This window comes from Uranotaenia lowii, chromosome 2 (assembly GCF_029784155.1).
Source record: "Uranotaenia lowii strain MFRU-FL chromosome 2, ASM2978415v1, whole genome shotgun sequence".
Lineage (NCBI taxonomy): Eukaryota > Metazoa > Arthropoda > Insecta > Diptera > Culicidae > Uranotaenia > Uranotaenia lowii.
The window spans coordinates 319168044-319194442 of NC_073692.1; the positions used below are offsets into that span (position 1 = coordinate 319168044).

A 26399-nucleotide genomic window follows, 5' to 3' on the forward strand; every position below is an offset into this window, starting at 1 on the left:
AGCACGAGCGAGTGAAGCAGCGATGTCGGAGACTGAATACGATTTTGAAGAAGCAAAGTAACCGTTGCATTTTAATGGACGATAAAACTTAAACACAGCCGCTCTTCCTGGGCCGCAATTTTTCAGCGCAATTGTTGGTAAGGAGGTACCTCATGAAATCGAAAAGTTTGGCAAAAAAGTGCTTGTTTGGCAAGCTATCTGCTCTTCCGGAAAAAGAAGTTCGCCATATTTCACAACAGGTACCATCTATGGTGAAAATTATCGTAAGGAATGCATCAAAACACGCCTTGTTCCTCTTTATCGTCATCATACAAGCCCATCATTGTTCTGGCCTGACCTAGCTTCCGCACACTACGCTTCACTCCAGATACTCTCAAACTACTGAAATCTCCTTCGAGATATGTTTTTCTGAGAAAGAGGACAATCCGCCAAATTGTCCTGAGCTGCGCCCGGTAGAGCGTTACTGGGCAATCACCAAGCGCACTCTTTGGGAGGATGGTAGAGAAGCACAGTCCATCAACGAGTTCAAGAAAATGTGGATAAAAGCCAGCCGAAAAGTCAAGCCGGATACTGTAAAAAGGCTTATGGGGGGAGTTCGAGGAAAAGTGCACCAATTTTATTGTTGAAAACTTTTGGTTAAATTTCTCACTTTCTTCTTGTTCTGGATTAGTTTTGCAATGTTTTATAGAAAACTCTATGTAATTTGGTCAATAAATGAATAAGATATCGTCAAAACAAAGTGTCCGTTTTATAAAATTAACACTCCTTAGTCAATAACAAGGGTTCCATTGCAATCTAACTCACCTGTAGCTCTCTTCGAAGATTTCCTGCCGGGACACCTCCAACCGGCAATGGCCGGATTGCGGTTGCAATGTTTGCAGTTCGGCCCGTAGCGATCGAATCTTACCGACCAAATCACGTCGATACTTCGGCAGCAACTCGGCACCATCCAGCAGCCCCTGCGGCAGATCGGTGATGTTGCTGCTGTGCTGTACCGTCCTGTGTGGGGTGCAATCCTAAAGATACCAAGAAATTCAGAATCAGCTATTTGTAATTTGAAGTAGGTTTCAAGCTAATCATTACCATAGGATTAGCAGCTTCAGCTGTCATGATCAACCGAGAGTTACTGGGCGCACCGGGTGGCACTCCTCCATTGGACACCTGTGGTCCGGCTCCGGACAGTGCGTTCAGAGACGATCCATTGACCGCAGATGGACAAGCTGCTGATCCTGTGGCTGCTGTCACCGGTGGTGGTTGCGTTTGTTTTCGAATAATGTGCAAGATGTGACCATTTAGACGAGGATCGGTGAATTGGGTGGTTCGGTTGTTGTGATCTACGAAATAAACCCGACCGGAAGCAGTTTTGCGCTGTTCCCAGCCGTGAGGAAGGGGCCCGAGTGTTTCCGGTGTAATGTTTTGCGTGTCGAAGTCCCTCGGTATTCGTGGGTCATGCCACGTCGACATTTTGGTTGGTATATGATAGAAGTACACTTGACCTTGTTGGGTCGTTCGAATTTCTAGAAAGGGATCAATACATTGAAATCTGTATCAAATTGAAAAATTATTTTAAAGTATTGAGCTTACCATAACCGGGAGGTAGATCCACGGCCGGTCGTATCACAGGTGCAACGCCACGTTGTGCCTGCGGCGGTTGTTGCTGGGGTGGCATAACCAGCTGTGCCCGATTCGTTCGAGATGATCTTCTGCGGGATGATTCCTCCGAATTACGGGAGCTTCGCCGCGTCCGTCCTGCTGATGGTTCTCGACCTGCTGGTTCGATTCCGTTACTGCTGGTTGGCTGTTGAGGTTGTGGTTGGGATCTCCCCGGGACCGATGGCATCTCTCCGAGAAAACTTTCCGGAGTTCGACCGGTGCCGTTCGGAAGACCTCCAGCACCACCACTGGGAGGAGTATGAAATAAAGGCACTGGGTTGTTGGGGTCCCTCGTTGGCGTATTCGAGCCATGCGTTGGCGTGTTGTTTGTGCTGTTGTAGTTACTAGAACTAGAGTTAGCTAGCACTGGGAAGGGAGCTACCCCTGTTGAGCCTACATTTGTGCTATTGTTGTTGTTGTTACTGCTACTACTGCTGCTATTGTTATTATTGCTGGAAGGTGTGCAATGAGCACTTGGAATATTTCCATTGGTTGGATGTGTTCGTGGGGCGGAAGGATCTATCGACAGTGAACCGATGGCATTTGGCAGTCCTGTTAGTAGCTGAGGGTCTCTGAAACATGAAATATGGGTTATAAATTAGACACTAATTTTATATATTTTATTAAATTAACAAACCTCACAACCCCAGAGTTTCTGGGTGAGGGCAGATCGGTAGATGGTTTTGGTGTAACCGGGCTGTTGAATTCACTGAGGGGGCTTGTGCTGGAGCTTGGTGTTATCAAAATACTTTCGTCACGAATCCGCACCGGGCTCTTCGCGTCGTTGCGGCCGCTTCCACTGTTGCCGTTCACAACCGGCGATATTCCATTTTCCGTATCCTTCAACCGAAGGTCTTTATTTCCGTTGCAGTTTTCCTTGTTGTTGGAATTGTTCAGAACAATTTCCGTCGAATGACGTCGACTCCCAGAGTCGTTCGATTGAATACTATTGATACTGTTGTTGGTGGCTGATTTCGACGGACCAGGTGGTATCGAGTCCGCACTGCTATTGTTGCTGCTACCGTTGGAAAGAAACGGTTGTTGTTGTGCTGACTGCACACCTGCCGGTTCCGTGGGTCGTAACCATTGGGTGGTTTTGGTCACGTGGTTCACGTAATACAGACGACCCGTTTGCGTAAGACGTTCCTCCCAACCGGCAGGTAGATCGTCTTTCGATATCTCTTCATCATCGTCCGGTCCGCGCACGTCCCCGGCCGGGCCAACTATGGCCAACGGAGTACCACCGGTGGTACCATCCCGGGACATTAGCGATACGATGATTTGGCCTTTCACCGGTTCTGGATCATCGTGGGATGCTTTGCAGAGCTCCAACCGTTGATCTGCGAAACGGAAGTTATGTAATTCATGGATTGTGATAATAGTGATTGTGAGGTAGGTAGAATAGTTTATGAGAGGCTTTCGACAAAGTAAAGTTGACTGATCCAGGACAACGTTGCCCTTTAAGCCAAGGATTGTTAATTAAAACTCGGTGATTCGAAGCAGGGTATCGTCGAACATGACTTCGTCAATACTTTAAAACAGGAAAAGTGTTCGGGTAACCGGCCTTTGATAAGCAGAGTAACTTGCAGTGACCCTATAGTGGTTTATTACCCATGTATTTTTTCAAGGCTTTATGAGCGACCATGTCCTCCTTGTTTACAAATTATTTGCCCAATGGATTTTCGCATGATTCACCTACGTGTGTAACTTTTACACCTTGAAGTCAACATGGACCCGTGACCTTAAATAAATGGGTCCACGATGAAATTGCCACACTATGAAATAACTCTAAATTTTTAGCCGTTGAATAGAAATTGGTGGAAATTTTGGTGGATTTAGTACATAGTGCATTTGCAAGTTTTAAAGTACTGTGAACAAAACTCGCGGAAATGGAGTCGAAAGGACAGTTCGTGCGTGATAAAACCTTGCGCATTCATCACGAGAACAAGGATCTCTCGCATCGTTCCTTCGCTAAAATGTTGGGAATCGCGAATTCCACGATGTCGCGAGTGATTAAGCGGTTCGAGGAACGATTGACCACCGATCAGAAGTCCAGAAGTGAAGGAAAAAGTATTCCGTACAACACCAAAAATCACAACCGCGTAGTTGGTGCCTTCAACCGAAACCCGAACGACTCCGTTCGGGATGTGGCTAAGAAACTGCACCTAAGTCGAAGTTTTGTCCAGAAAGCCAAAACTAAGACTGAGCTTCGAACGTTTAAGGTACAAAAGGCCCCTAATCGCAACCATAAGCAGAACAAGTCCGCCAAAACCCGTGCCAGGAAGTTGTACCTCAACATGCTGACGAAAGTTGAATGCTGCATCATGGACGACGAAACATATGTGAAGGCCGACTTCAAACAGATTCCCGGCAACCTGTTTTTCGCGGCCAAGAATAAGTTCAGCGTTCCGGAGCTTGTCCGCACTCGAGAAGATGTCCAAATTTGCGAATAAATTCCGGATTTGGCAAGCCATCTGCATGTGCGGGAACCGGAGTGAACCTTTCATGACCCAGGATACGATGAACGGACAGGTGTACATGAAAAAGTGGCTGCTTCCTTTCCAGAAGGCCCACAACGTCCCAAAAATCTTCTGGCTGGATTTGGTCTCATGCCATTACTTCAAGGACGTGCTGAAGTCGCATGCGGACAATAAGGTCAAGTGCCGCAAATGTTCAACCCTGCCAACACTCCGGATCTCCACCCCATCGAAAAGTATTGGGCGATTATTAAGCAGCACCTTCTTAAACGACCTGAAATAGTGAAGACAGTCGAGGAACTGAAGAAAGTATGGGTTTACATGCAAAAAGCGGTTGATTCACAGGTTGTGCAAAATCTTATGGCCGGGGTTAAGGCCAAGCAGCAGGCATTTGCGTATGGACTGTAAATAAAATACCAGTAAAATTGTAACATGAAGTTTAATAATTATTTTTCAATCCCTGAAAATTTGATGGCAATCGGATGAAAACTCGAATTTTGCGAATCAATTTTGTGAGTGGCGATTTCATCGTGGACACCCTTTAGGACTGCCCTGAAGCGTTAGTTGGAGCTCGGGAATGCTGCGCATTTATACCTTGCTAAAGTCCCAAGATCAGCGAATACCGGCTGGCCACTGTGGAATCCCGGACGGCCCGCTTTCAGGGTTGACCTGATTGCTGGAGACTAGAGACGGTAAAGGTCAGTTGTGCTAGCAATTGCTCAACAGCGTTGGTTGAGTACGGCTCTCATACTGTGGCCAAATTGCAAATCGCTCAAATCCGTAGATTTGATACAAGATGAAAAGCATAACAATTTCCGTTGAATGAGATATGATGACCTGTTTTTTTGTCGTTATTATTTAGACAGTTTCGAATCTTATGAACTACAACTTACTTTCAGGATGGCCATGAACAAGTAAGCCGAAGCCAACCGGCTTCTTTCCCAAGAAAATTAACAACACAATTCGTGAAAACTCGATCGATAAATTTTGCGGAAAATCGAACAACATTTATGTTTTTCGTTTACGTATGTATTACTAACGCCTTAAACTCTAAATCATAAAATCTTGAATTTGAGTTCATTGCAGTCGTCAGTTTGTATTATCGTTTATCCGTCGTAGAATCCCTACAATTTTTTCAATAATCCGTAGAAAATCTGTAGGAAATATTGAGAATCCGTAGATTTCGAGAATCGATCCATAGATCCGTAAGTCTACCAGATCTGGCCACGCTAGTATGAGCGCATAGAAGGTATATATAAGGATGCCACAGCCACCAGTCTAAAACGACAAAGGTCATAATGAGGAGGCGCTTATATCGATGTCGGAACTACGCGATATCTCCAAGTAGCTTCAACTGAAAAAACTCCAGGGCCATACCACATTCCGAATGTTGCAGAGGAGGCCGAAATTGTGGTTTTTTTTTTAATGCATCTGTCGTCACTGCAGACCTTTGTGGCTACAAAAGTATTTCCAGATGTGTGGAAGAGATACAAGTCACTAAAAGACCCATTGGCGTATTAAGAGGCGCATCCATGTATTTGAAATGGCGGGCAGAGCCAGATTGATCAAAAGGTAAAGGAGGCCGTTTCTACGCTGTTGTCATTATATACGTGAGGGACACCTTTAATAGCATAAGTTCATAGCTCATCCTAATGAGGATTCCGGCATATCTCTGTAGACTGGAAAGCTACTTTTACAATAGCTATACAGACCAATGAGGGATGTGTTCCGCAAGGGTCGACGACGACGAACTAGTGACGATAAGCAAAAATTATCCATTACAAGATTCGGAACTCTTGCAGAAATCGACGGACAAAATCCAAAAGCGCCACCATCAAATGGTGCGGCAGAAATGCAACTATCAGTAAAACACGCTAAGAAAAAAAAAACAATTTATATTACACGATCGGAAATAACTAGCATTTTGAAGGTTAATTAGCACAACAAACACACTGAGATCTTTCTCTACGTGGTCTTGGCTCTCCAAAATTAGCACGGTTTTCGGTATCAGAGTCATCATTCGCTATTCAAAGCTTTCTTTTACTTGGGGGCCGTTCAGATACCAAATGGATAGAAAAATGCGATTTTAGACCCCCTCCTTCCTCTGCGTGGACAAGCGTGGACGTTTGGCAAACCCTAAACCCGTCCTCGGATGTCCACGTGGACAGGTTTGAATTTTTTTTCTAAATCTCATTAGACAGTTAGAAAACACTACTTTCTGCTTTTTCTGCAAAACCCTTAATCGCAATATCCTCAGCACTGTTCCGTGGAATTTGGAATCAATGATCAGGCTCAACCAGATATGCAATACAAATAAGTTGTCTGTTTAAATTGAAGATTATTATTTTTAATTCAGGAATCTGAATGCGCAAAAACGAGTCAGGTTCTTAATTAAATTGAGTCAGTGGCATAGCATTTCTCCAAAAATTGGCGAAAGTAGTTCAGAGTACATTTTGCAAATGTATTCCAAATTTGAACAAAAGCATATTAGAGTGCATTTGAACCCCCCGGAACGAGGGGTACAAGTGAAAAATTCAATTATCGAGAAATGTTGACCTTTTCTGTCAGTAGATGGTGTTAAGGTTTGTTAAAAGATTGTCCGTTGGCGTTTATATGAAATATTTTAAGAGCTAGGTATCTTGGAATATATTTTTTTGCGATAAGCCTCCCAACAGGAGTTAAATTGATGAAACTCGCGGAAGACATTATCCTCCTGATGTAAAACTCTCCTACCACAGAAGATTAGTTCCGCGCCTTAACAATTGAATTAGTTAAGAACTGTATACGTTTTTAGAGCTTGCGTCAAGCTCTGCCCAAAACCAAAATGGTGCTGATTACCAACTTGATATTAGCTATGTACATGTACTGTTGCCTTTAAACAGTGTGACATCGTGCCAATTAAGTTACTAGGTGTGATGATCGACAATCCACTTAGCTTCAAAAGCCATGCCAAGTATTGCTGCTTGCAGATCATGCAGCAAACGTAGGGTGTTATCGAGTTTGACCTAGTCAATCCAACGTCCAAGGTTAGTAGAGGTACATGCCAACATATTCGTCACATGAGAATTAAGTAGGACATTCTGACTCAAGAGAACCACCATCAACAACCCCACACGAGACAATCGCCAGATTTCAATATCCAAACAAATTACATCGTTGATAAAGCTTCCAGATGCTTGGGTTTTCTATTCTGCATGACAAAATACTTTAAGGGTATCTACTGTCTCAAGAGTCTACTTCATATTGGTTCGATCGACCCTTGAATACGCCTCGGCTGTTATTCAATCATACGGGAAATTTGTGCCGCAACACGGGCTTCCATTGTCGCCGATTGACTTTCATCAAGAACCTACTGCCCCACTATTAGAATTACTCCTACTCAGTGTGCGACCTCGAGGCTTGAAGAATCATGGTCATCAGCTCTTTGCTCCTCTGTTGTAAAAAAATAAGGCGGATATTCTAAAAAAAGTGAAGAACAAATTCACATGTGGTCAACGATGGGTTCGTACGGATTAGAACTTCACCGCCAGGTATTATTCGACTAGTGTCGTATTCTATTAATGAAGAAATGGAGATAAGACACTTCTCCGCATTGGATCCTGTATGGAAAAGAGTATTTTACGAGCGGAGAATAGCCTCGGAGTAGAGCTAAACACCCTGTGAGGCTTGTATAGATGTAGGAAGACGTGCATAATGGTTGTGAAGCATAACTAGAGTCGTTTAGAGGAGAAATCAGACCGCGGAGGGTCAATACAAGGAAAAGTCGGACCTTGAGTCGTTGTAGAGGAGGCCGCTTCAAGAATGGTCAAGAAAAGAGGTCTCTAAATGCGTATATGCTAGGTTGCTCTATCAAGAGTATTGCCGCCTTGAAATATAATTCACAAAAATAATTGAACTATTATCTACTAAACAAGCGTTACTTAAAAAAAATTACATGCCTTGCAAAAAAAAACAAAGAAGTAAACATTGAAATAAAGATGAAGGTTTAATTGACGTTAGTGAAGTCTGAAGTTATGGCCTGACTTTAGTATGTATTTAAATCCCAGCATGTGAAGAACGGTCCCTTCGAATATTTTTCTCATTGAATAAATCTAGCAATATTATTATAACTCATGATAGAATTACTGAAAACATGCTTTCTGTTTCAAAAAGGTATGTTCTTCGATAGCTATCGAGAACCCGAGAGACATTTCGAAGTGCCGCGACCTGATAGCTAACAAACGCTCAAGTCATAACTCAAAGCAAACACCAACTAACCAACTGCTCAAGGTCGCGTCGACTCAACGTGTGAATTTTAAAATCATTACTTTCAAATCCTCTCCTCAAACCTCTGCCTTGCGATATAGGTATCTGTGCATATCCATCAGCCATGAGATGTTTTGCAAACTAATTTGTAAACCAGCTCATCAGTGCCACAGATATTTGATGATGATCAACAACGGCGGCGGCGCTTCGTTCAGTTCTCATGAACAAGTTGCACCGCCACGGCTTGGCAAGAAGCAACAAAAACAGCAGAAACACCTCGACTTTAGTCATTCATTGAAATCTCAAACGAGAGACGCATTTTAAGCGCAAAAAAACGGCCTGACTCTTAGCTTAGCGTACGTAGCTCGGTACATTGTGTCCAACAGAAGGTAAAATCGAAAAGTATTGGTTTCGGTCAGACTACTAATGCGGGAATAAACCAGTCGTCGTCAAGCGGTCTAGGTGTGTTCTGTTCAATTAAATCAAAATAGACAAGAAACATATCGAGACCAATACTTACAGCCGGTATCTTTGAGCCGCTGGATCGTGCTGGCCACGATCCGGACGCACCCGAGAAAGCCGGAGCCCTGCCGTTTCTGGACCTTGCGCTGGTTCCAGATCGAGATCGTGATGCTGTCGGTCTTGCCCAGGTACAGGTCGTAGTGGGTGTTCCACTTCGGTTCCAGCGAGGCCTTGCAGATCTCCGTCTTGTACTCCTGGGCAGTGCCATCGACCCGGATTTTGGCGAACGGATCCGGGAGACCTGTGGGATGCAGAGAAAGGAAATATTGGTTAATGATTTTTTAATACATTTTTTTCAGGTATGACATTTCATGTGGTAATACCTAATACGTATTTTTTTCCAAAAGAATATATAAATGAGAATTTGGCTTTTAGTAATGATTTTTGAAATTCTGGATTTCATGGAAAAAAAGGAATTGTTAAAGAAAATATTTTACTTCTCAATTACAATCAAATTGATTAAAAGTGATAAGTTACATATTTAAGAACCGATCGGGCGGAATTTGAACCAATCAAAAAACAAATTTTGTAATTTTTAAACCGATTCAAATACCAAGGAACCAAAAGTTTGCATATCGCTCAAGTGACGAACTCATAAGTTGACATAGAGCTCTAAAAAAGTTTGGTGGAACTTCTTTCCTGTTCAAAATGCTATTTCAAGGTCCATGGAACTTCATTCTTAATCAAGTTCGGCCAATACTCGAAACAAGCTATAAAATCCTTTTTTTTTTTTGTTTCTGTTTCTATTCGTTCTGTTCTTCGTTGGAACTTTAAAGTTGATATGAACAAAATCTACTTTTTACGTATTTTTTATTTTTTCAACACCAAGTAGCTTTCAAAGGGCTGCAAGTCTTTTTGTACAACTCAATAGTTCGTAAAAAATCTCTGTTGTATTCTTTTGTAAACTTGAAAGTTTTAAATGAGTTCAAACAGGGGCGTTCAATAGCAACTTCGCCATATTTGAACTTTGTAGAAGATTTAAAAACTTCATTCTACGAACTTCAACCCGTTTTTTTCATAAACAAACACATTGAATTTTGTCATTAAAATCTTTAAAAAAAAATTAAAAAAAATTCTCGAATATGCTCGCATTACAGTACCATAACAAATAAATAGATTCTCCCGACCTTACCAATGACCATATTTTGAAAATTTCATATCCTACGATTTATTCTAACAACCTTGAACACATTCCATCAAACGATTTTCGTTTATGCTGAAAATTGTGGTCACAATTCAAAAATATATTCCAAACAGAAAAAGCTGAATTTCTCGCTTGTTCTTTTTTCCAGGCAAGTAGGGGCAAGTAAAATAATTTCAAAGTTGTTTTTAGGATTTCAAAACATATTGGAATAAAGGAATAAAAAAAAGGGTGACTGAAAATATCAATTTGTCATGGGTTGTCGCATCTTAAGTTGAAAAAAATGAGAAAAACAGCATAAATCAACAAAACGTAGAACATAGATCGGCAACCTTCAGCTCGCGATCGGTATGCGGCTCGTTAGCTGTATGTTTTTGAATAAAATATTTAAAAAATCGTACTTAACCGATAATTGAGACTTGTGACCTGGCACACGGATTTTCGTAGGTCAAGAAGAAAACTTTAAAATAACTTCCGGTGTAGGAACAAGCTGAAAGGACCAAATGTCAAAAATGGATATTGTTCAGCCTAATTTTACATTTTTTGCTTTTTAGATATCAAGAGTGAATTTATCATTTACCGTAAATGTAAAGAATAACTGTCAAACTACAAAACTCAAATCAAATTATTAATTTAGAAAACGCGTGTATATTTTTGAATCAATCGAACTGTTTTTAGATAGCCTCTGTTTTGTTATTAAACGACGTAACTCTCATCTAATTTTATATTTTAAGCACTCGCAGCCACTTTTTTGCCTTATATGAAAAATTTCCAGTTGAAATTTCCGAAATCGTATTTGAATTACTCAACCATTTCGATAAATCTTTAAAACTTTGACGAATAACAACAAAAAAAATGTGAAAAACCACTTCAATCCTATCCTTTATTTTAATTGAAAAAAATAATTTTAATGTATCTGAATTCAGATACCTCATAAGTATTCCAGATTGCAAGGTTTTTACCGAGCTATCCCGGATTTTCGAAGAAGAAATTAGGAAATGACTGGTCCGGTCCGATTGCCCAGATATCGAGGAAAATGACTCGATTTTCTCCCGGATTATTCATTATTTTTACGAAATTCCAAATTTTCAACTTGTAGCGAAATAAATTTGTAGGCATTTTCAGGAATTGTGAGATCAGATTAGTACGCCGATGATGTGCCTTGGTAAAAATCATTTTTCGTGTGTTTATTTTTCAGCTTTTCTCTTGCCTTTTTATGGAAAATACCTAAATTTAGGCTTGATTTGCCTGAATATTACCCGGTTTTGAGTCAAAAATTTAGATACCTTATGCCTGTATCTACCCGACCTGGAAACTTTCAAAAAAAAAAATCTAGAAAGCTTGTTCAATAAATAACGGATTAGAAAGGGAAAGATACATGAAATACATGAAAGATACATCCAATACTAAGAATTGATAATAAAAATTAAAGTTTGATAAGTCTGAACATCTGTTTGAAAACTTAATCACAGGCTAAATAATTGTAATCAAGAAGTTAACCTTTGAGTAATTTCAAGTGTGATGCCTACATCCAATCTTAAGATCTAGTCGCAACTTTTTTTTTCATTTAGAATATTTGAAGTCTGAACAACAGATTCTATATTTGAAATCCAAATTTCAAAGTTGTTTTGATAACTTTTGCAGCATTTTCCGTGAATTTTTAAGATGTTTCATATGACGTAATGAAAACTCACGCGATAGGTGAACCAAAGAGCACACAAATTTTGAATAAAGAGTTAATCACTGCTGATTTATTTTTATGAATTTCGGCTTCCAAACTATGACTTTTGAATGAAGGCTACAAAATCACATTATTACAGATTTTTACTGGTCAAATCTTATATTTTTACGGTAATCAAAGCTTTAGCAAGCATTGATGATTATCTACTGTATTGAATTTCATTCTTCATTCAATTGGACGCACAATTCTGAAGAAGTACATGTGACATAAAATTAGATTTTTTAATTTTCCAGATGCACAAAAATCTTAAGACACGTTCGCTTGATGTAATGAATTTTGAAAGTTTTAAATTTTAAATGACATATGTAACTAGTTGTCAAGGGTATAATTTTTGAAAATTTAATTTTTTGGCTACATAAGTTTCAGTTGAATTTAACCTCATACTTGTGGATTTTGGAAAGGATTAGCTAGTTCTAGGGAAATGACATAAAAAGCCCGATGATTTTTAGACATTTTTTTCCTTTCTTTGTTAGTTTAAAAGCTTTTCTTTGCCGAAGAAATTATAAATATTCTGCTTATGTAAATATGTTCAAATTTTCACTTTAAACTTCCAAAGCTGTTCGGGTCAATATGACCCGAAGCGCACATTTCAAACTTCTTTATCATCATTCGAATATACTGAAGAACTGCGAATTTTGACAGACCAAGTATGTTCTATGAAAATAATGATCAAATTAACTACAAAAAGCTAAAATTTGAGTTTTGAAAATCGGTTTATTGGGAAATGAAATACAGCCAAACGAAGCCAAAATTGGATGTCGTTTTTTTAAAGTAAGATTTTTTTTCTACCGGAAGATCTAAGATAGCGGTCAAAACTTTCATTGGACTCCACTATGTCTATACATTGTCGGTGGACTCTTGCAATTTCAAACATCAATAAAACACTTCAATACAGAAAAGCTGTAAAAAGTTATGAGTATTTTAAAAATAAAATTGATTTTTCGGATTTTTAACTTTCTGAAACAGTTTCTGATAACCTGGTAATACATATCGACTTTGTTTTAGAATGTTGAGTAATTAGAATAAATTGCCTACACAATGAATATACCTAATATTATCAAAATCGGTTAACATTTACAGCCAGGAGAACAAAATCAAACTACAACTCAAATTTCTCCGAAACTGATATTTTGCGAACGGCTTTGGAAGGTTAACATCATGCAAAGTATTCAGAGTTGACGATCCAGGAGAGAACCTTTGTACTCAATGGTTATCGGACACAATGTTAAACGAAATATCCAAGAGCTAGAAAAAAAAAACTGGTTTTAAAATTATTTTCATAAAACTTATGTTCATTATATTAATTTTAATTCAAAACAAAAACAATAAAGCTACAATAAGAAGTTTTTGGCTCTTTAGACTCAAAAGGTTGCAGTCCGCTATGGTAGAGAGGTTTGAAATAAAATCTTCTCAAATTCTGTATTTTTAATCGCTAATACTGGATCACCTGGTTAAGCTCTAATTTCATAAATATCATCTTAAAACATTTGTCTAAGTAGCTGGTAACACCATTAACTGTCAAACGGCTCAGAACTGCGTAAAATTGGGTCCAAATCTCATCAGTTTTAGAGCAATCCTTATACCGGTTCTAAAAAAGTTGAGTTGAAACTGGTATAATGGACCACGGATGCTGTTGCTTTGGTCGGAATACAGGTGCTCTTAATATTTAAGTACAGATAAATCGATATTCGTGTGCAGTAAACATTGTAAACACACTGCAATTGAAATTCAGAAGGCAACCAAGCAGTACCCAGCCAACAATTTGGTAGGTATATCAAAAGATATACGTATATCTATGTTGACAATAATCATCGTATATTCGGTTAGAAAAAAGCATATACCTACCAAAAGTGGAGGCGATATACGTACATGTTTTCGTTATTTTATGATTTACGACTTCGACAACATCATTTATGATGTAACTACGATGTCCGAAATACATTGGTACTTTATCTCGCACTGGCGGCATGTTGTACGTTACATTAAAGGAATCGATTCATTCACATTTACGATGATGGGACGATTGACAGTTTCAATCACACTTTATGCGATGCGTGTTTTACTCTTGTACGACTTGAAGCGATCTGATGATAAATTGACGATTTAAGTCACCCTTTATGCGAAGTGTTTTACAGTCTTTTACGATGTTCACAGATTTGAACATCGATTGACTACTTAAGCAACATTCTATAGGAGGTGTTCTGTACTTTAGTACGATGTGAAATAATTTGATATTCGATTGATTGTTTAAGAGGCACTTTATGCGAGGTGTGATGTAGTCTTGTACGATGTGGAGCCTAAAACGATTTCGCGAACCTCTGTATGTAGCGTGTTATGTGTAGTATTGTGATTCAAATACGATTCCCACCAAAATTTCAAATTACTGCAGTTTTTCGATTCTTAGATGAAAAATAATAAATACAAATGAATCTAATTATTTATTCATTTTTATTTCATTGAATATTTGCTAACATTCACCTTAAAGACAGTGTATGGCAGCGGTGTAATCGAAGCTGAAAACTCCACAAAACAATCGTAGAAAATAAATCGCCGAAGCCCTGCACACACAACAATTTATTTCTTGACGATTTGTCCGACCTTGGCATTGTTCCTTGTGCTGCTCCGGTGTCGGTGCTTGGGTCCCGACTTCTAGGCCTAGTTCAGGGTGTCGTTGATCAGCTCAAAGCAAGTCGTTTTGCAACCACCGAAGTTAAGCCGGAAGGACGTTATTGCTGTCAACATCCTAGGGTGAGAGAGAAAAGGGATTAAATTAAATTGCAATTTCAATCAATGACTAAACCGCAAAATGCTTACCGTTAGATCCTGAAGTTGAAAACTATTCGGACATTCTTCGAACAGTTTCGTTTTTCTGTTGAGCCAGCAGTGTGGAACCCGTTCGCCGGGATTTTCTTGTTAAACTAAACCATTTCGGGGTGAAGCAATGTCAAGTAATCGCAGAATAGTAATGATTGCCGGATCTTATTTTGCAGACTGCAAGGTAACGTGCTTTTCGTTGCTTTATTATATTGTCGATTCCCTTTGCACTCGATTCACTCGGAGTTCGACCACTCATCGCAGTTGATTCTAGCACATCTTTATCTAAAATAGATATTCAAAAATGGTGTGAACTATGAAGGTATTTTAAATATTTTACTTACATTTATGAAATCTGAAGACTATCCATATATTTCGTCATTTGGTGTAAGGTGGTTAAACACATCAATCTAGGTTTACTTCTTGGCAGCTTGATCGACTTTGACCTTGGTACCGCGAACCATCATCAAGCGGTTCTTGCGCTGCTTCCTAATCTGCTTGCGGCACATCTGCTTGCGGTATTGCAGCCGGTAGGCCATGAACCGACGGATTTGAATCGTAGCGGTATTCGCGAACGCACTCGATGCACTTTGGTCGATAGTTTCCACAGCGACGAAATCGAGGTCTGTTTTATGTAAATAAAAGGAATGCATTCCATGGAAGAAAGGGAAGAACGAAGAAAAGATAAAAAAAATTATTCAATTATGACAGCGCACCACATTCGCTATCATAGCTCTGTTCAATAGCAACAAATAATTTGTTTAAATATTTAATTATAAATAAAAATATTTAAATTCAAATCGTAGAGAATTGCTAAGGAATTCAAAATTTCATATTTTCAAAAACTAAAACAACTACTAATCTTACCAAAGAAGTGTTGTACGTGTGGCTGCTCTATATAGACCGCTGCTCTTCGGGACACTTTCAGAAATGATTATTCGACTGCTTTGGATGACACTTTCTGCCGAAATGTCGTCGTATCTTTAATACCGGGGTCAAGGAGAACAGAAAGGTTACGTTATTTAAAAAAAATGTCATTGAAGTTTCAGCCCAACTTTGTTTTTTTTTCTAAACTTACCATTTTCGATAAATTTAATCCGTTCAATCCACACAAAATTCCTATCCAGCAGCAAAATTGCAGGCACGATCACAAGAACGCAACTTTCCAAACACACTTATTTCGTTTCATATCCGCAAAATACAATGTAGTTTTGTTTGTGATGTAGACGAATACTAAGTATTCGTTTATACGAACCTGATTCCATGGCATTAAATTCAAAGTGACCTGATGAACGACGTTTATGTGTTATCTTCCTGTACTAAATTACGATTTTGAATTGCCCTTCTATGCGATGATAGCTGACGTTATTTAAAGTGACATAAAGAAGACGCCTATGTGAGATGTTTTACGAATCTATCTGTAGTCAATTATGATTGCGTAACAGGAGTGATTTATGTACCTATAAAAAGCGGCTTAAAAAATCTTATGCGATTGTATAAGACTTCATTTCGCATCGAGCGTTCTAAATACGACTTCATCTAACACATCGTATTTAAATCGTATTTTATTTGATTTAAACATCTACTACGATGAAAATACGATATGGTCGAATGTTAAGCTTACACATTTACGATTCCGATATGAGTTGCATCTATATACGAGTTTGACGATGATTTCTATTACGATTTCATGTTGGCTGGGTACTTTTCCAATATTTTTGTAAACCGAAATTAAAGTAAAGGAAAAACAGTATTACATAATTATGATCCCAGAATTTCAACATTTTGCCATGGCACAACTGGCTGTACAATATCTACAATATCAAAACTTCAACGGTTCATGGACATGGAATTTTAAAGAACCTCAAATAGATGAAAGAATCAAACAATAAAGTCTGAAAGTTAAGACATACTGGAACAAAGTTGTTCCGAATTTCAAAGCGTTTGTAAATAATAAATATTTACCAACCATGATTATAATATCATTCATACCGATGGATCTAAGACTAACGATTGGAACATAAGTAGCTATAGTTGATGGAGAAAATGTAATGAAATTTTCACTTCCGGATAGTTGCAGCAAATTCTCGGCTGAAGCGTACGCACACCCACAAATCAGATTCGAATCGAATAATGAATTTCCTTGGAGATGGAATTATCGGTATAAGATCCTATGCCGGACTGGCATTAACAAGCTTTCAATTGGCATTATCCTCCCAGCGCAAACGAATTTGCTTATATCTGAAATCCTTCGGCTGTGGCAGAAAGAATATGACAGTAAATTATGCCAGTAGTGCTTTCCCAAACATATCATCATTGATACAGTACAGTTTTCAGCGTATTTTCGGCACAGATTTGCTGCAGAGGGCGTCCTAAACACCCATAGTCTAAGGAAATCGAAGATTTGATCCAGATCCGAAATGTTGTATTCGCATGGATACCAGGACATGCAGGAATACTTGGCAATACTTGGCAGACTTCCATGCGCATGAGGCTAGTATTATTCGCCCTCTAGATATCCCATTACCATCTTAGGACACAGTCTTCGAAGTAAGACGACAAATTTCGAACAAATGGACAACAACCAGGTGGAAATCGAGATGTTATCTATTTACGTATCAACAAACCTTTTCCAACCAAATATGTCGATCGTAATTTTGTTCAAACGGGTTCTAACCAGGTTGCACATTGGGCACACTTGATTCACGCATTCATATTTATTCGAACGCAACAGCCCACCAACATGTTCATCTTGTGGCGTCAAAAGAACAGTTCAACATATCCTCATCAAGTTATAAAAGTTACGAAGAAGCCCGAAAAAATTACAACATAACAGGGACGATTTATGAAGTTTGGACAATGATGCAGACAAGTAAAACAATCTCATAAATTTTCTAAAATATTTTAATTTAATTTTACTTAGTTGTAGCGGTATTTTTTAGTATTATAGCACATTATAGTATTAATGAATTTTATAAAGACACGAATATCTCAGGAGTGGTAAAATGTCTATAACACACCATAATAATAATAACATTGTTATGATTTTAGTAAAACTCAAAACTCATCAACAGGAAATTCTAGTCATTTCTTTTAATCATAAATTTGAAAAAGACAATATAAAACCACCCCAATGTAATGCTGTGATGGCCAGAAGCGCACCGGTTAATTCGAATCGCTGCTAATCTACAGCAGCAGCAGCGGATGCATTAAAATTCAGTCTTCGCAGCCATTTCATTTTAGAAAACACACATCACTGCACGCATCATAATAGGTAGTGCACTAAGTATTGTAGGTGAAACCCCCTCCCACATATCTAGCTACTTTTTGCACTTGTCCACTATCTCTCTAAAAACCAACCCACTAAATGGCAAAAATAATGCCATGCGGTGTATGTGTGTTTGTAGGCGTACGTATGCGCCACCGCCCGGTGGATGGCGGCACCATTTCAAAAAATTATAAATCTGTGCGGTAGGTCTCCTTCTGGGTCCCCAGCTGCCTAGACTTCCTAGCCGTCAACCAACCACCTCCTAGTCCAAATCAGGGGGCCGGCTATTGCATTTCATAGTGGGAGGAAATTGACCGAAACGCGAAACACAATGCCGCCGCAGCTACTCTTCTTCATCGTCGTCATCGTCGTCGGATTAAGTTTACTACTATTTATAGTGAAGCGCGAGGATTTTGCTGCATTTGCGAAAATCTGTTACCACGCGTCGTCTTCTCCATTCGCTCGCTGATGATATAGGTACATTTCGTGAATGGTCTCAATTCAGGCGCGGGTCCATAATGGCTTTTACGAGGTGACACAAACGTACGTAGCAGCACCACTTCACTATAACATGGTATCGACATCAGTTGGAAGCCGCGGTTTGTCTCGAACGACGCTTTTCCAAAATCGCGCGCTGCAGCTACACACGGATGACGACACCAGGTTTCTGGTGTTCGAAACGTCTTTTCTCGTTTGGCCAACTTTTGCGCATCGGTGAGTAATTTGGTGAATTAGCTGTTACACATCTACCTACAGCAGTAGCATCAGCAGCAGCAACAGCACAACACACCTGGTAATGTTTTGTTGGGGTCTGTTTCTTCTACCAAAGTCCTAGCGTTGCTGTTGCTACAAATGTTGGTGATGATGAAATAATTGAATAATTCATAATACGCGAATTATGCAACCGATCGCGATTCACAGACATACTCTGCTCTAGAGAGCACACATATGGTATGGTAGAAAGCATTCTTTGTTGGGGACACAACAACGTAACAGAAAATGCATTGTGCATATTGGGCTATATTACATATGTTGATTAACCATCTTGATTCGTCAGATGTTGATTTAGTTTAGAAATGTAAACATTAGTACCTAATGTAGTGTCTGTCAAAACTGATTCGAATGGTAGCTTCTCATTTAGAGACAGAGTAACCCCTATAGCACAATGTATTCTGCAAAAGTCTCATAAATCACTGTCATTAGTTCTAATAAGGGTTTTTACCTCACACAAAAGATTTTCCGTTGTCATTAATTTGTGTTGCGAAATCAAATAACATTTGTTTTAATTAAAACCTAAGTCACAGAACGTTAAGTGAGTTTCCTGGCTCTTCTGGAGAGTGTTAAGGAACAAACTTTTTTTCCTTATGAACTTAACAATCGAACTTTTTTTTTCATTACGAACTTCTCACACGCAGAATTGATAAATTTGCTATAATGACTCAATATCTGAACGCACACATCGCTTCTATTGATCGGGTACAAAAAAGTTCTTAAGAAGTACCAAAGATCTCTAAGTATCAAGATAGTCGGGCTGTTGTTCTCTCAAACAAATCGATGGAGACGCCAACACAAAGATTATGGTGCTGCCGCTCTACGAGATGAGATCTAAGATTTGCAGCTTTCTTCTCAAACATTACAGCTTTAAGCTTTAAGTAAAAGCACATCATCGCACATTCACTCACACCATGATTGATTTTATATTGTTTACGGTAATGTAAATTGCACTACTGTGCGAGTGTGCGTGAGAGGTGTTTAAACTAGAGATTGAACACCAACCCGTAACCCTCAGTTGGCGCTAGCGTGATGTCGCCAAAAATTCAGGGAAGCCGATAGGATCTGGAAGTACGAAGGAATGTCGGCTTCCCGGATAAAAAATCTGTGAAGCAACAGGGAGAGGTCCTTGGCAAGTTCGAATTCATTTTTGTCGAACAAATTTACAACAAAGTTGAGTAATTCGGCAAGGAACTTTTTGATACGGAAAAAACCTTGGATAGGTAACGAACAATCATGGAATTCGAAATACACAAACAGTGCCTGAAACAAGATATTCTCCCATAAATTTCATAAATTCCATAAAGGACTTCTTCAGCTTTAGTCAGTTTTGACAAACTACCACTACAACAGGGAGGTGCTACAATGGCATTGAAACGATCCACAGTGGTAGAATTTGTACTCAATAATATATATCTTACGTGAAATTTACTTAGAAATTCTAATTCGCGTCAGAGTTAACTGAAGCCAGTTTTAAATTTGACTTAAATTACTCAGAAACAAGCTATTTTCTTTATAGGTCCTAGTAACATGAAATTTAAGTCATTGCAATTTCATGAAATGAACTGAAACGTTTTAAAATAATTAGATTTTGAGAAGCGATCAGCTTTGCCCTCCTTTACTACTTTGAACAATAATAACATTGAAATGAAGCTAAATAATGCACTCAGCAACGCTCAAATTTCATACCGATCGACTACTGTATGCAAAAGATATGAAATTTTGTATAAGAAATTAACTTTTCAAAAAGTTAATTGATTAAAAAAGCATCCTTCATAAAAGTGGGATCATTCGTAATAATTGTAACCTCTGCAAGTGCTTTTTATCAATCGTCATTAAACATTCGCATAATACTTGAATGTTTTCCAAAACCATTTTTGGTGATTATTTTTGCAGAAATACAGCTAGTTCAAATCATGATTGTTTTTTGTTTTTTGTTCTGGATAATGAAGGCCAAACAACACTTCACTCTCCTGCAAACATTTTGTGGAAAAAGGAATATTTTTTTCTCTAATGCCGATTTACATACTCACAAAGCGCTCGGTACATCATTCGACAATATGCTTGCTGATTGTTTCCATCCTGCTTTTTCTTGTGATAGGACATGGGAGATGTTTTATTTGATTTCTTTCAGATTTCAATCCGGCTGAACTGGGAGGTCAATGTCAGCGATGAAAAAACTTGTTAGTACCGTTCCGGCATAGAATCTTATGCCGCTAAGTCCACTTTTAAGGAAGGTCATTATTGGAGTACAGTATGATTTGTGGTTGAACACTTTACATTAGACTGAGTCGATTTGGGGTCATTTTTGAATTTCTTAAACCCTGGGGTCTAAAAAGCTTCGTTTTGGTTCAAAACTCATCCATGATTTTTTGTAGAATTTTTATGTAACGTTTACATGAGTAAATTTGAACTTTGAGGTTTGTATGGGAAAATTGAATAATTTGTACTGAAAAATACGTCGCTAGGCACCCTGCAGTGATGTCAATTGAATTTATCGTTTATCAATGCGAAAAGATATATACCAATTCAACACCTCATAACTTTTTTGTCTAATTAAATACGAAGTTACGGTCTTGGACAAAGTTGTTCAGCAGAAAATCTTTTTAAGGAATTTTATAAATTGGCACAAAAACCATCAGCGAGCTCGGTTCCACAGAAGAAACAAAAAATATGTTGATTTTTCAGTACAAAATATTCAATTTTCCCATACAAACCTAAAAGTTAAAATTTACTTATGTAAACGTTACTTAAAATTTTTACAAAAATCATGAATGAGTTTTGGACCACGACGAAGCTTTTACGACCCCAGGGTTTGAGGAATTCAAAAATGACCTCAAATCGACTCAGTCTACTGTACATACATAAATTTCACTTCTTTCTAAAGCGATGAAAACTAAACCAATTGGGCGCTATCCGACACCTTAATCGTACAAAGGGTTTCAAACATTATTTTCCAAAATTCAAGAAATCTAGAATATTAAAATCGGGATAAATCAGGCTTGAATAAGAAAAACTAAACTGATGCTTTTTTTGTGTATCGCTTTACTTCTTTGAGTACACAAGGCCTCAGAACTTATCCATAGAATATGAACGCTCATGTTTGATCATATTCAAATAGGTCGAAATTCCTTTTTTTTACAGGCTTGCCAGATGGTTTTCTTTAAAAGCGGGACCCATCCGAAAAAAGCGGGACATTTGGAAAAGTGTTAGAATAAATCATGAAATGTTTGTATGTATGTTTTTTTTTTTGTATTTTCTATGGATATAAAAGTGCGGTGCTTTCTACTTGAATATAAAATATTATAAATCAGCAACTGAAGCTCAGTTCAGTTGATAGAACATCTACTTTGCGAGTCAACGTTCATAATTTTAAACCCAGGAGTAAACATCGAACAATATTTAAGCTTTTTAACGCTTCAAAGCTTCAGGTTAACACAAAGATGTCAAAACAACATAGATTGAAACAGAACAAAAGGAAATCAGTTATGAAAACAAATCCACAGCTTGCTTTCTCAACAAATATTAAATCTTTTTTTTTTTTTTTGAAAAAATAGTTTATTATGCTTTGTAGGTATCCACTTTTTTATTGAATGTTTTTACCTTGAATTTTAAGGTTTGTGAAAAAAGTTTACTTTTGCATTAGATATATTTATTAGCATGAATGATTGTTTTTAAAATCACATAAGTTTCGTTTTAAGATTTAGAACATACCAAAATTATAGAAATTTCTAAACCAATTCAATAAACCATACTTCAAAATATTGATACGAATGCCAAAACGTTGGTAAAGTGTCACAAATAAACAAAAATAAAATACTTCAAAATCCATTATAGAGCGAAGTGGAGTCAGTGAGTCGTGTTTTAACAACATTACTCAAAATGAGATCATGTTGGTAATAATTACTAATTATCTGACTAGCTACAAATTTCGGCATGCTGGAAAAACAGTTTGTTTTAATTGCCATTTAGGAGCTTCTCGACAAACACCTTCTTAAGGATAGGTTGGGTTCTAAAAGGTTAATTGACGATTATATTTATGACATATTTTTCAACTTTTTTTGAATAAATGCTTTAAAACTGATTTGATTATTTTCACCAGCTTGAAGTTTGACAAAGAAAAAAAATTAAATAACATTTTGATTTACTTACAGCTTTAAAAGTTATATTTAAGTCAATTTAGTTTGATTGATTGATATATTTTTTGTTGAAAATATTTTCTGAAAATGTGTGTAAATTTTAGTTTTAAGATTTTTATAAGAAAGTACATAAGTACATATGTATCGACTTTGAAACAAAAATTGGTTTCGAATTGCTTAAAACATACCAATTGAACACGGACGTGGAATTTGATATCAAACCTTTCCAATGAAGTTAACAAACAACTAGTTTTGTTAAACATCGTTGCAAGCCTTGGTCAATCTTTCAAAACTTTATTTTAATGCTTGTTTCAACCATTCTCGCACTCTTTTCAACAAAAATATTTGAAAAAATAAAAAATTTCGACTATATTTTTTAGTTTCTATACAGCGCTGCTTTTATTCCGAACACCAGTAATTTTTTTTTCTAATACTGTTTAAAAATGCATCACTATTGAAAAACAGTTCCATTTTTTTTTAACTACACACACCCATATTGATTTTTTTTTGCTGAAGAATACAATTCACATGAGTTAAAAGCATTTTGCGTAGAATTTAGTGGCGCTGCTATATTTTCGCACACCAATGTACATCATTCTGTTCATTGAAACATATAATTTCTCGTAAAATTACAAAATCAGGCTAAAATATTTAAAAAATCAGGAAAACAACGGAGGCTTATCAGTCTATCAGGATGAGCCTTAAAAAAATATCAGACACATAAGCAACCCTATACGAGCTTATCGAAAGAAAGATTTAATTTATTTATCGAAAGAATGGAAGAGAGCGTGAGATTTTGCCTTTAAAGTCTTCAAATCGTTGCCACGAACATGTTTGCCGATTTTTTCCAAAGTGTTTTCAGTTCATCCGACATTGTAGCAAACAACAACTACCTAGCCTCCATACAATACCACGACGCGAATTTATCTATGCCTTGCCTCACGGAGCAGGAAGTATACGAGCAATTGTCCGCAGCCAATCCATCTAAAGGTCCCGGTCCAGACAACATACCTCCGACGGTTTTGAAACATTGTGCTGCATCACTAGCTGCCCCCATTTACTGTCTATTCAATCGTTCACTGAGAGAAAGGGTATTTCCAAGCGTCTGACGAATTGCGGCGATCACTCCTATCTACAAATCGGGAAATACACACTGCGTCGAAAACAACCGGCCGATTTCGCTTCTGTGTTCGATCTCCAAAATTTTTGAAGTTCTCATACATGGACGACTGTACGCTGCTGCCAAACCATTGATCTCCGATTCTCAGCACGGTTTCGTTAAAAAAAGGTCAACTGTCACCAATTTGATGTGTTACGTGAGCTCGTTGAGTAACAATCTGGAGAAAGGTTGTCAAGTTGATTCTATTTACATCGATCTCGCGAAAGCGGTCGACCGTGTTCCGCACAAGATACTAATAGCAAAGATGGATCAACTTGGCTTTCCAACCTGGTTGCTCGAGTGGATTTCGTCGTACCTATCACATCGCCACGCTTACACGAAGCTAAAAAATACATACTCGAAGACATTTGCAACCCCGTCAGGAGTTCCTCAGGGAAGTCACCTGGGACCGCAGCTTTTCATCATTTCCGTAAATTACTTGTGTGCCACGCTTCAATCCGATACGCTCCTGTACGCCGACGATCTAAAGCTTTTCAGAAAGGTCGTCAGTGAAGTTGATTGCCTTGCCTTGCAAGCCGACATAGCTAGACTTGATAACTGGTGTCATCTTAACGGAATGCTGGCTAACGCTAAAAAATGTAAGGTTGTCAATTTTTCCCGTGCACGTCGTGTTATCAATTTTGAATACCAACTTTGCGGAAAAAGCCTAGATAATGTGTCGTCTATTCTGGACTTAGGTGTGAAAATTGATAACAGGCTTACATTTGCCGAGCACATCGCTCTTACCGCAGCTAAAGGATTTGCAATTCTCGGATTTCTGCGTCGAAACACATGTGATTTTGATGACATTTACGCTTTGAAAGCCGTCTATTGCTCTTCACTCAGGCAAATTCTTATTATAATTTTTATAAGATGCATCTTATGAACCGCTTTTTAGAGTGTAAAATAATTTTTCATAAGAGTCTTATGAAATTCTTTCAATTTTCATACGATGTTCATATGAAAAAATAGAAGAAACGGCATTGTGTAAAAGTAATGAACACATTCGTTCATTTCAATAGTTTTTTCATCATTTAACAGAACGAAGCAATCGCCAGTTCATAGTTACTAGTTTTACTTCAAAGATAAATGATATCGTCAATTCCGGAATGGTAAGTCCGATTTGTTGTTTCTGATGAGAGCAACATATTAATAATTTGAAATACATTTTTGTTTACTTTTCAGCTATCTGATCTAACAAGGTCGAAGATTGGGATGCGGCAAAAAAAACTTTGATGGAAGCGTCTGTTGATGCACTGCTGATGATGACCATAAATGATTTGATTTCAAACAAATTTGGCAAACAATAAAGAGAATGTTTTCAGCATGAAATATCTAAAATCTTATTAGAAAGTGATTTACTGTTTCCATAAGAACCTCTTATGAAAAGCAACAACCTCTCATTGCAATAGGCGTTCATCTTCAGAATTCATTCGCGTCATAAGACAATCTTATGAATTTCAATGATTTTTCTTATGGCGCCACTTCATAACCCAAGTAACAATTTTAGCTTTATTATGGTCAGCAAAATGTCGTTTGGACCATAGCATTAATCTTCATAAAAAGCTAAAGTACATTCTATAACATCACCTGGACTCTAATAAAGCCAAAATTAGGCTATTTGGCCCTATCCTAGGAACGTCATCATGACCAATCATTGTTAGTCATCAATATTGGTCACCAAAGCTTTTAAAAAGCTATTATAAAACATGTTAGAAATTTCAGTTTTTTTCGGTTCTGTCAGTTCTCGGAGTTTTTTTTTTTGTTTTTTCCAGCAACCGTAATGGTTGATGAATGATGATTGCATTATTCGGATATGAATCTGGTAAAATTAATAGCTAAAAAACCAATGTTTTACCCATATAATGAGCGTCTTTTCTACTGCCAGTCAAGATTTTAGGTAAAATGTATATGAAATAGTATCTTAAAATAAATGCGCCTCGTCAAATCTGATGGTCAATCATGATGGGATTGATGGAAAAAAGGCCTGACAAAATATTTTCCAATGCTGGCATTGTGAATCCATCAACATGGCGTCATTTTGTACCCTTCGATTTTGCAACCAACATGGCGTGAGTCAATTCATAGTTTTATTATGGTTTAATGATGACCCCAAAAAAAGCTACGATTTGACGTTTCTCTCGCAAGCAAACCAATTACACGCTAAGGTTGAGTTCCTCATTTCTGAGTTGTTAATCATTAGTACAGTAAATGAGGACAGACTTTTTGAATGAAAAGGGATTGGTTTTCAATGACCCGTGGAATAAATCATGAGTTGAAGTCAAATTTCGTTGTCTGACGCCATCTTGAAATCCAAGATGGCGGCTTCCGCTGAACTTTAAAATGGTGTAAATGACTTGAAATCGCATGAAACCCCAACAAAATGGGTATCGGGTGAAAGTGATAAACGAGTAGAAGTCGAATTTCGCTATCCGACGCCATCTTGAAATCCAAGATGGCGGCATCCGC

General features: G+C 38.0%; 1 protein-coding gene across 1 annotated transcript in view; it reads right to left on the minus strand.

Moving 5' to 3' along the window:
• Positions 1-26399, minus strand: part of LOC129743827 (E3 ubiquitin-protein ligase SMURF2) — a 117739-nt gene that overhangs the window by 4854 nt on the left and 86486 nt on the right. Inside the window, exons 4-8 of the mRNA XM_055736025.1 lie at positions 8896-9138; positions 2291-2993; positions 1585-2225; positions 1084-1517; positions 805-1016 (exon numbers count right to left, since the gene is read on the minus strand). Of these exons, the coding sequence (XP_055592000.1) occupies positions 805-1016; positions 1084-1517; positions 1585-2225; positions 2291-2993; positions 8896-9138 (2233 nt within the window). The remainder of the gene's footprint in view (positions 1-804; positions 1017-1083; positions 1518-1584; positions 2226-2290; positions 2994-8895; positions 9139-26399) is intronic.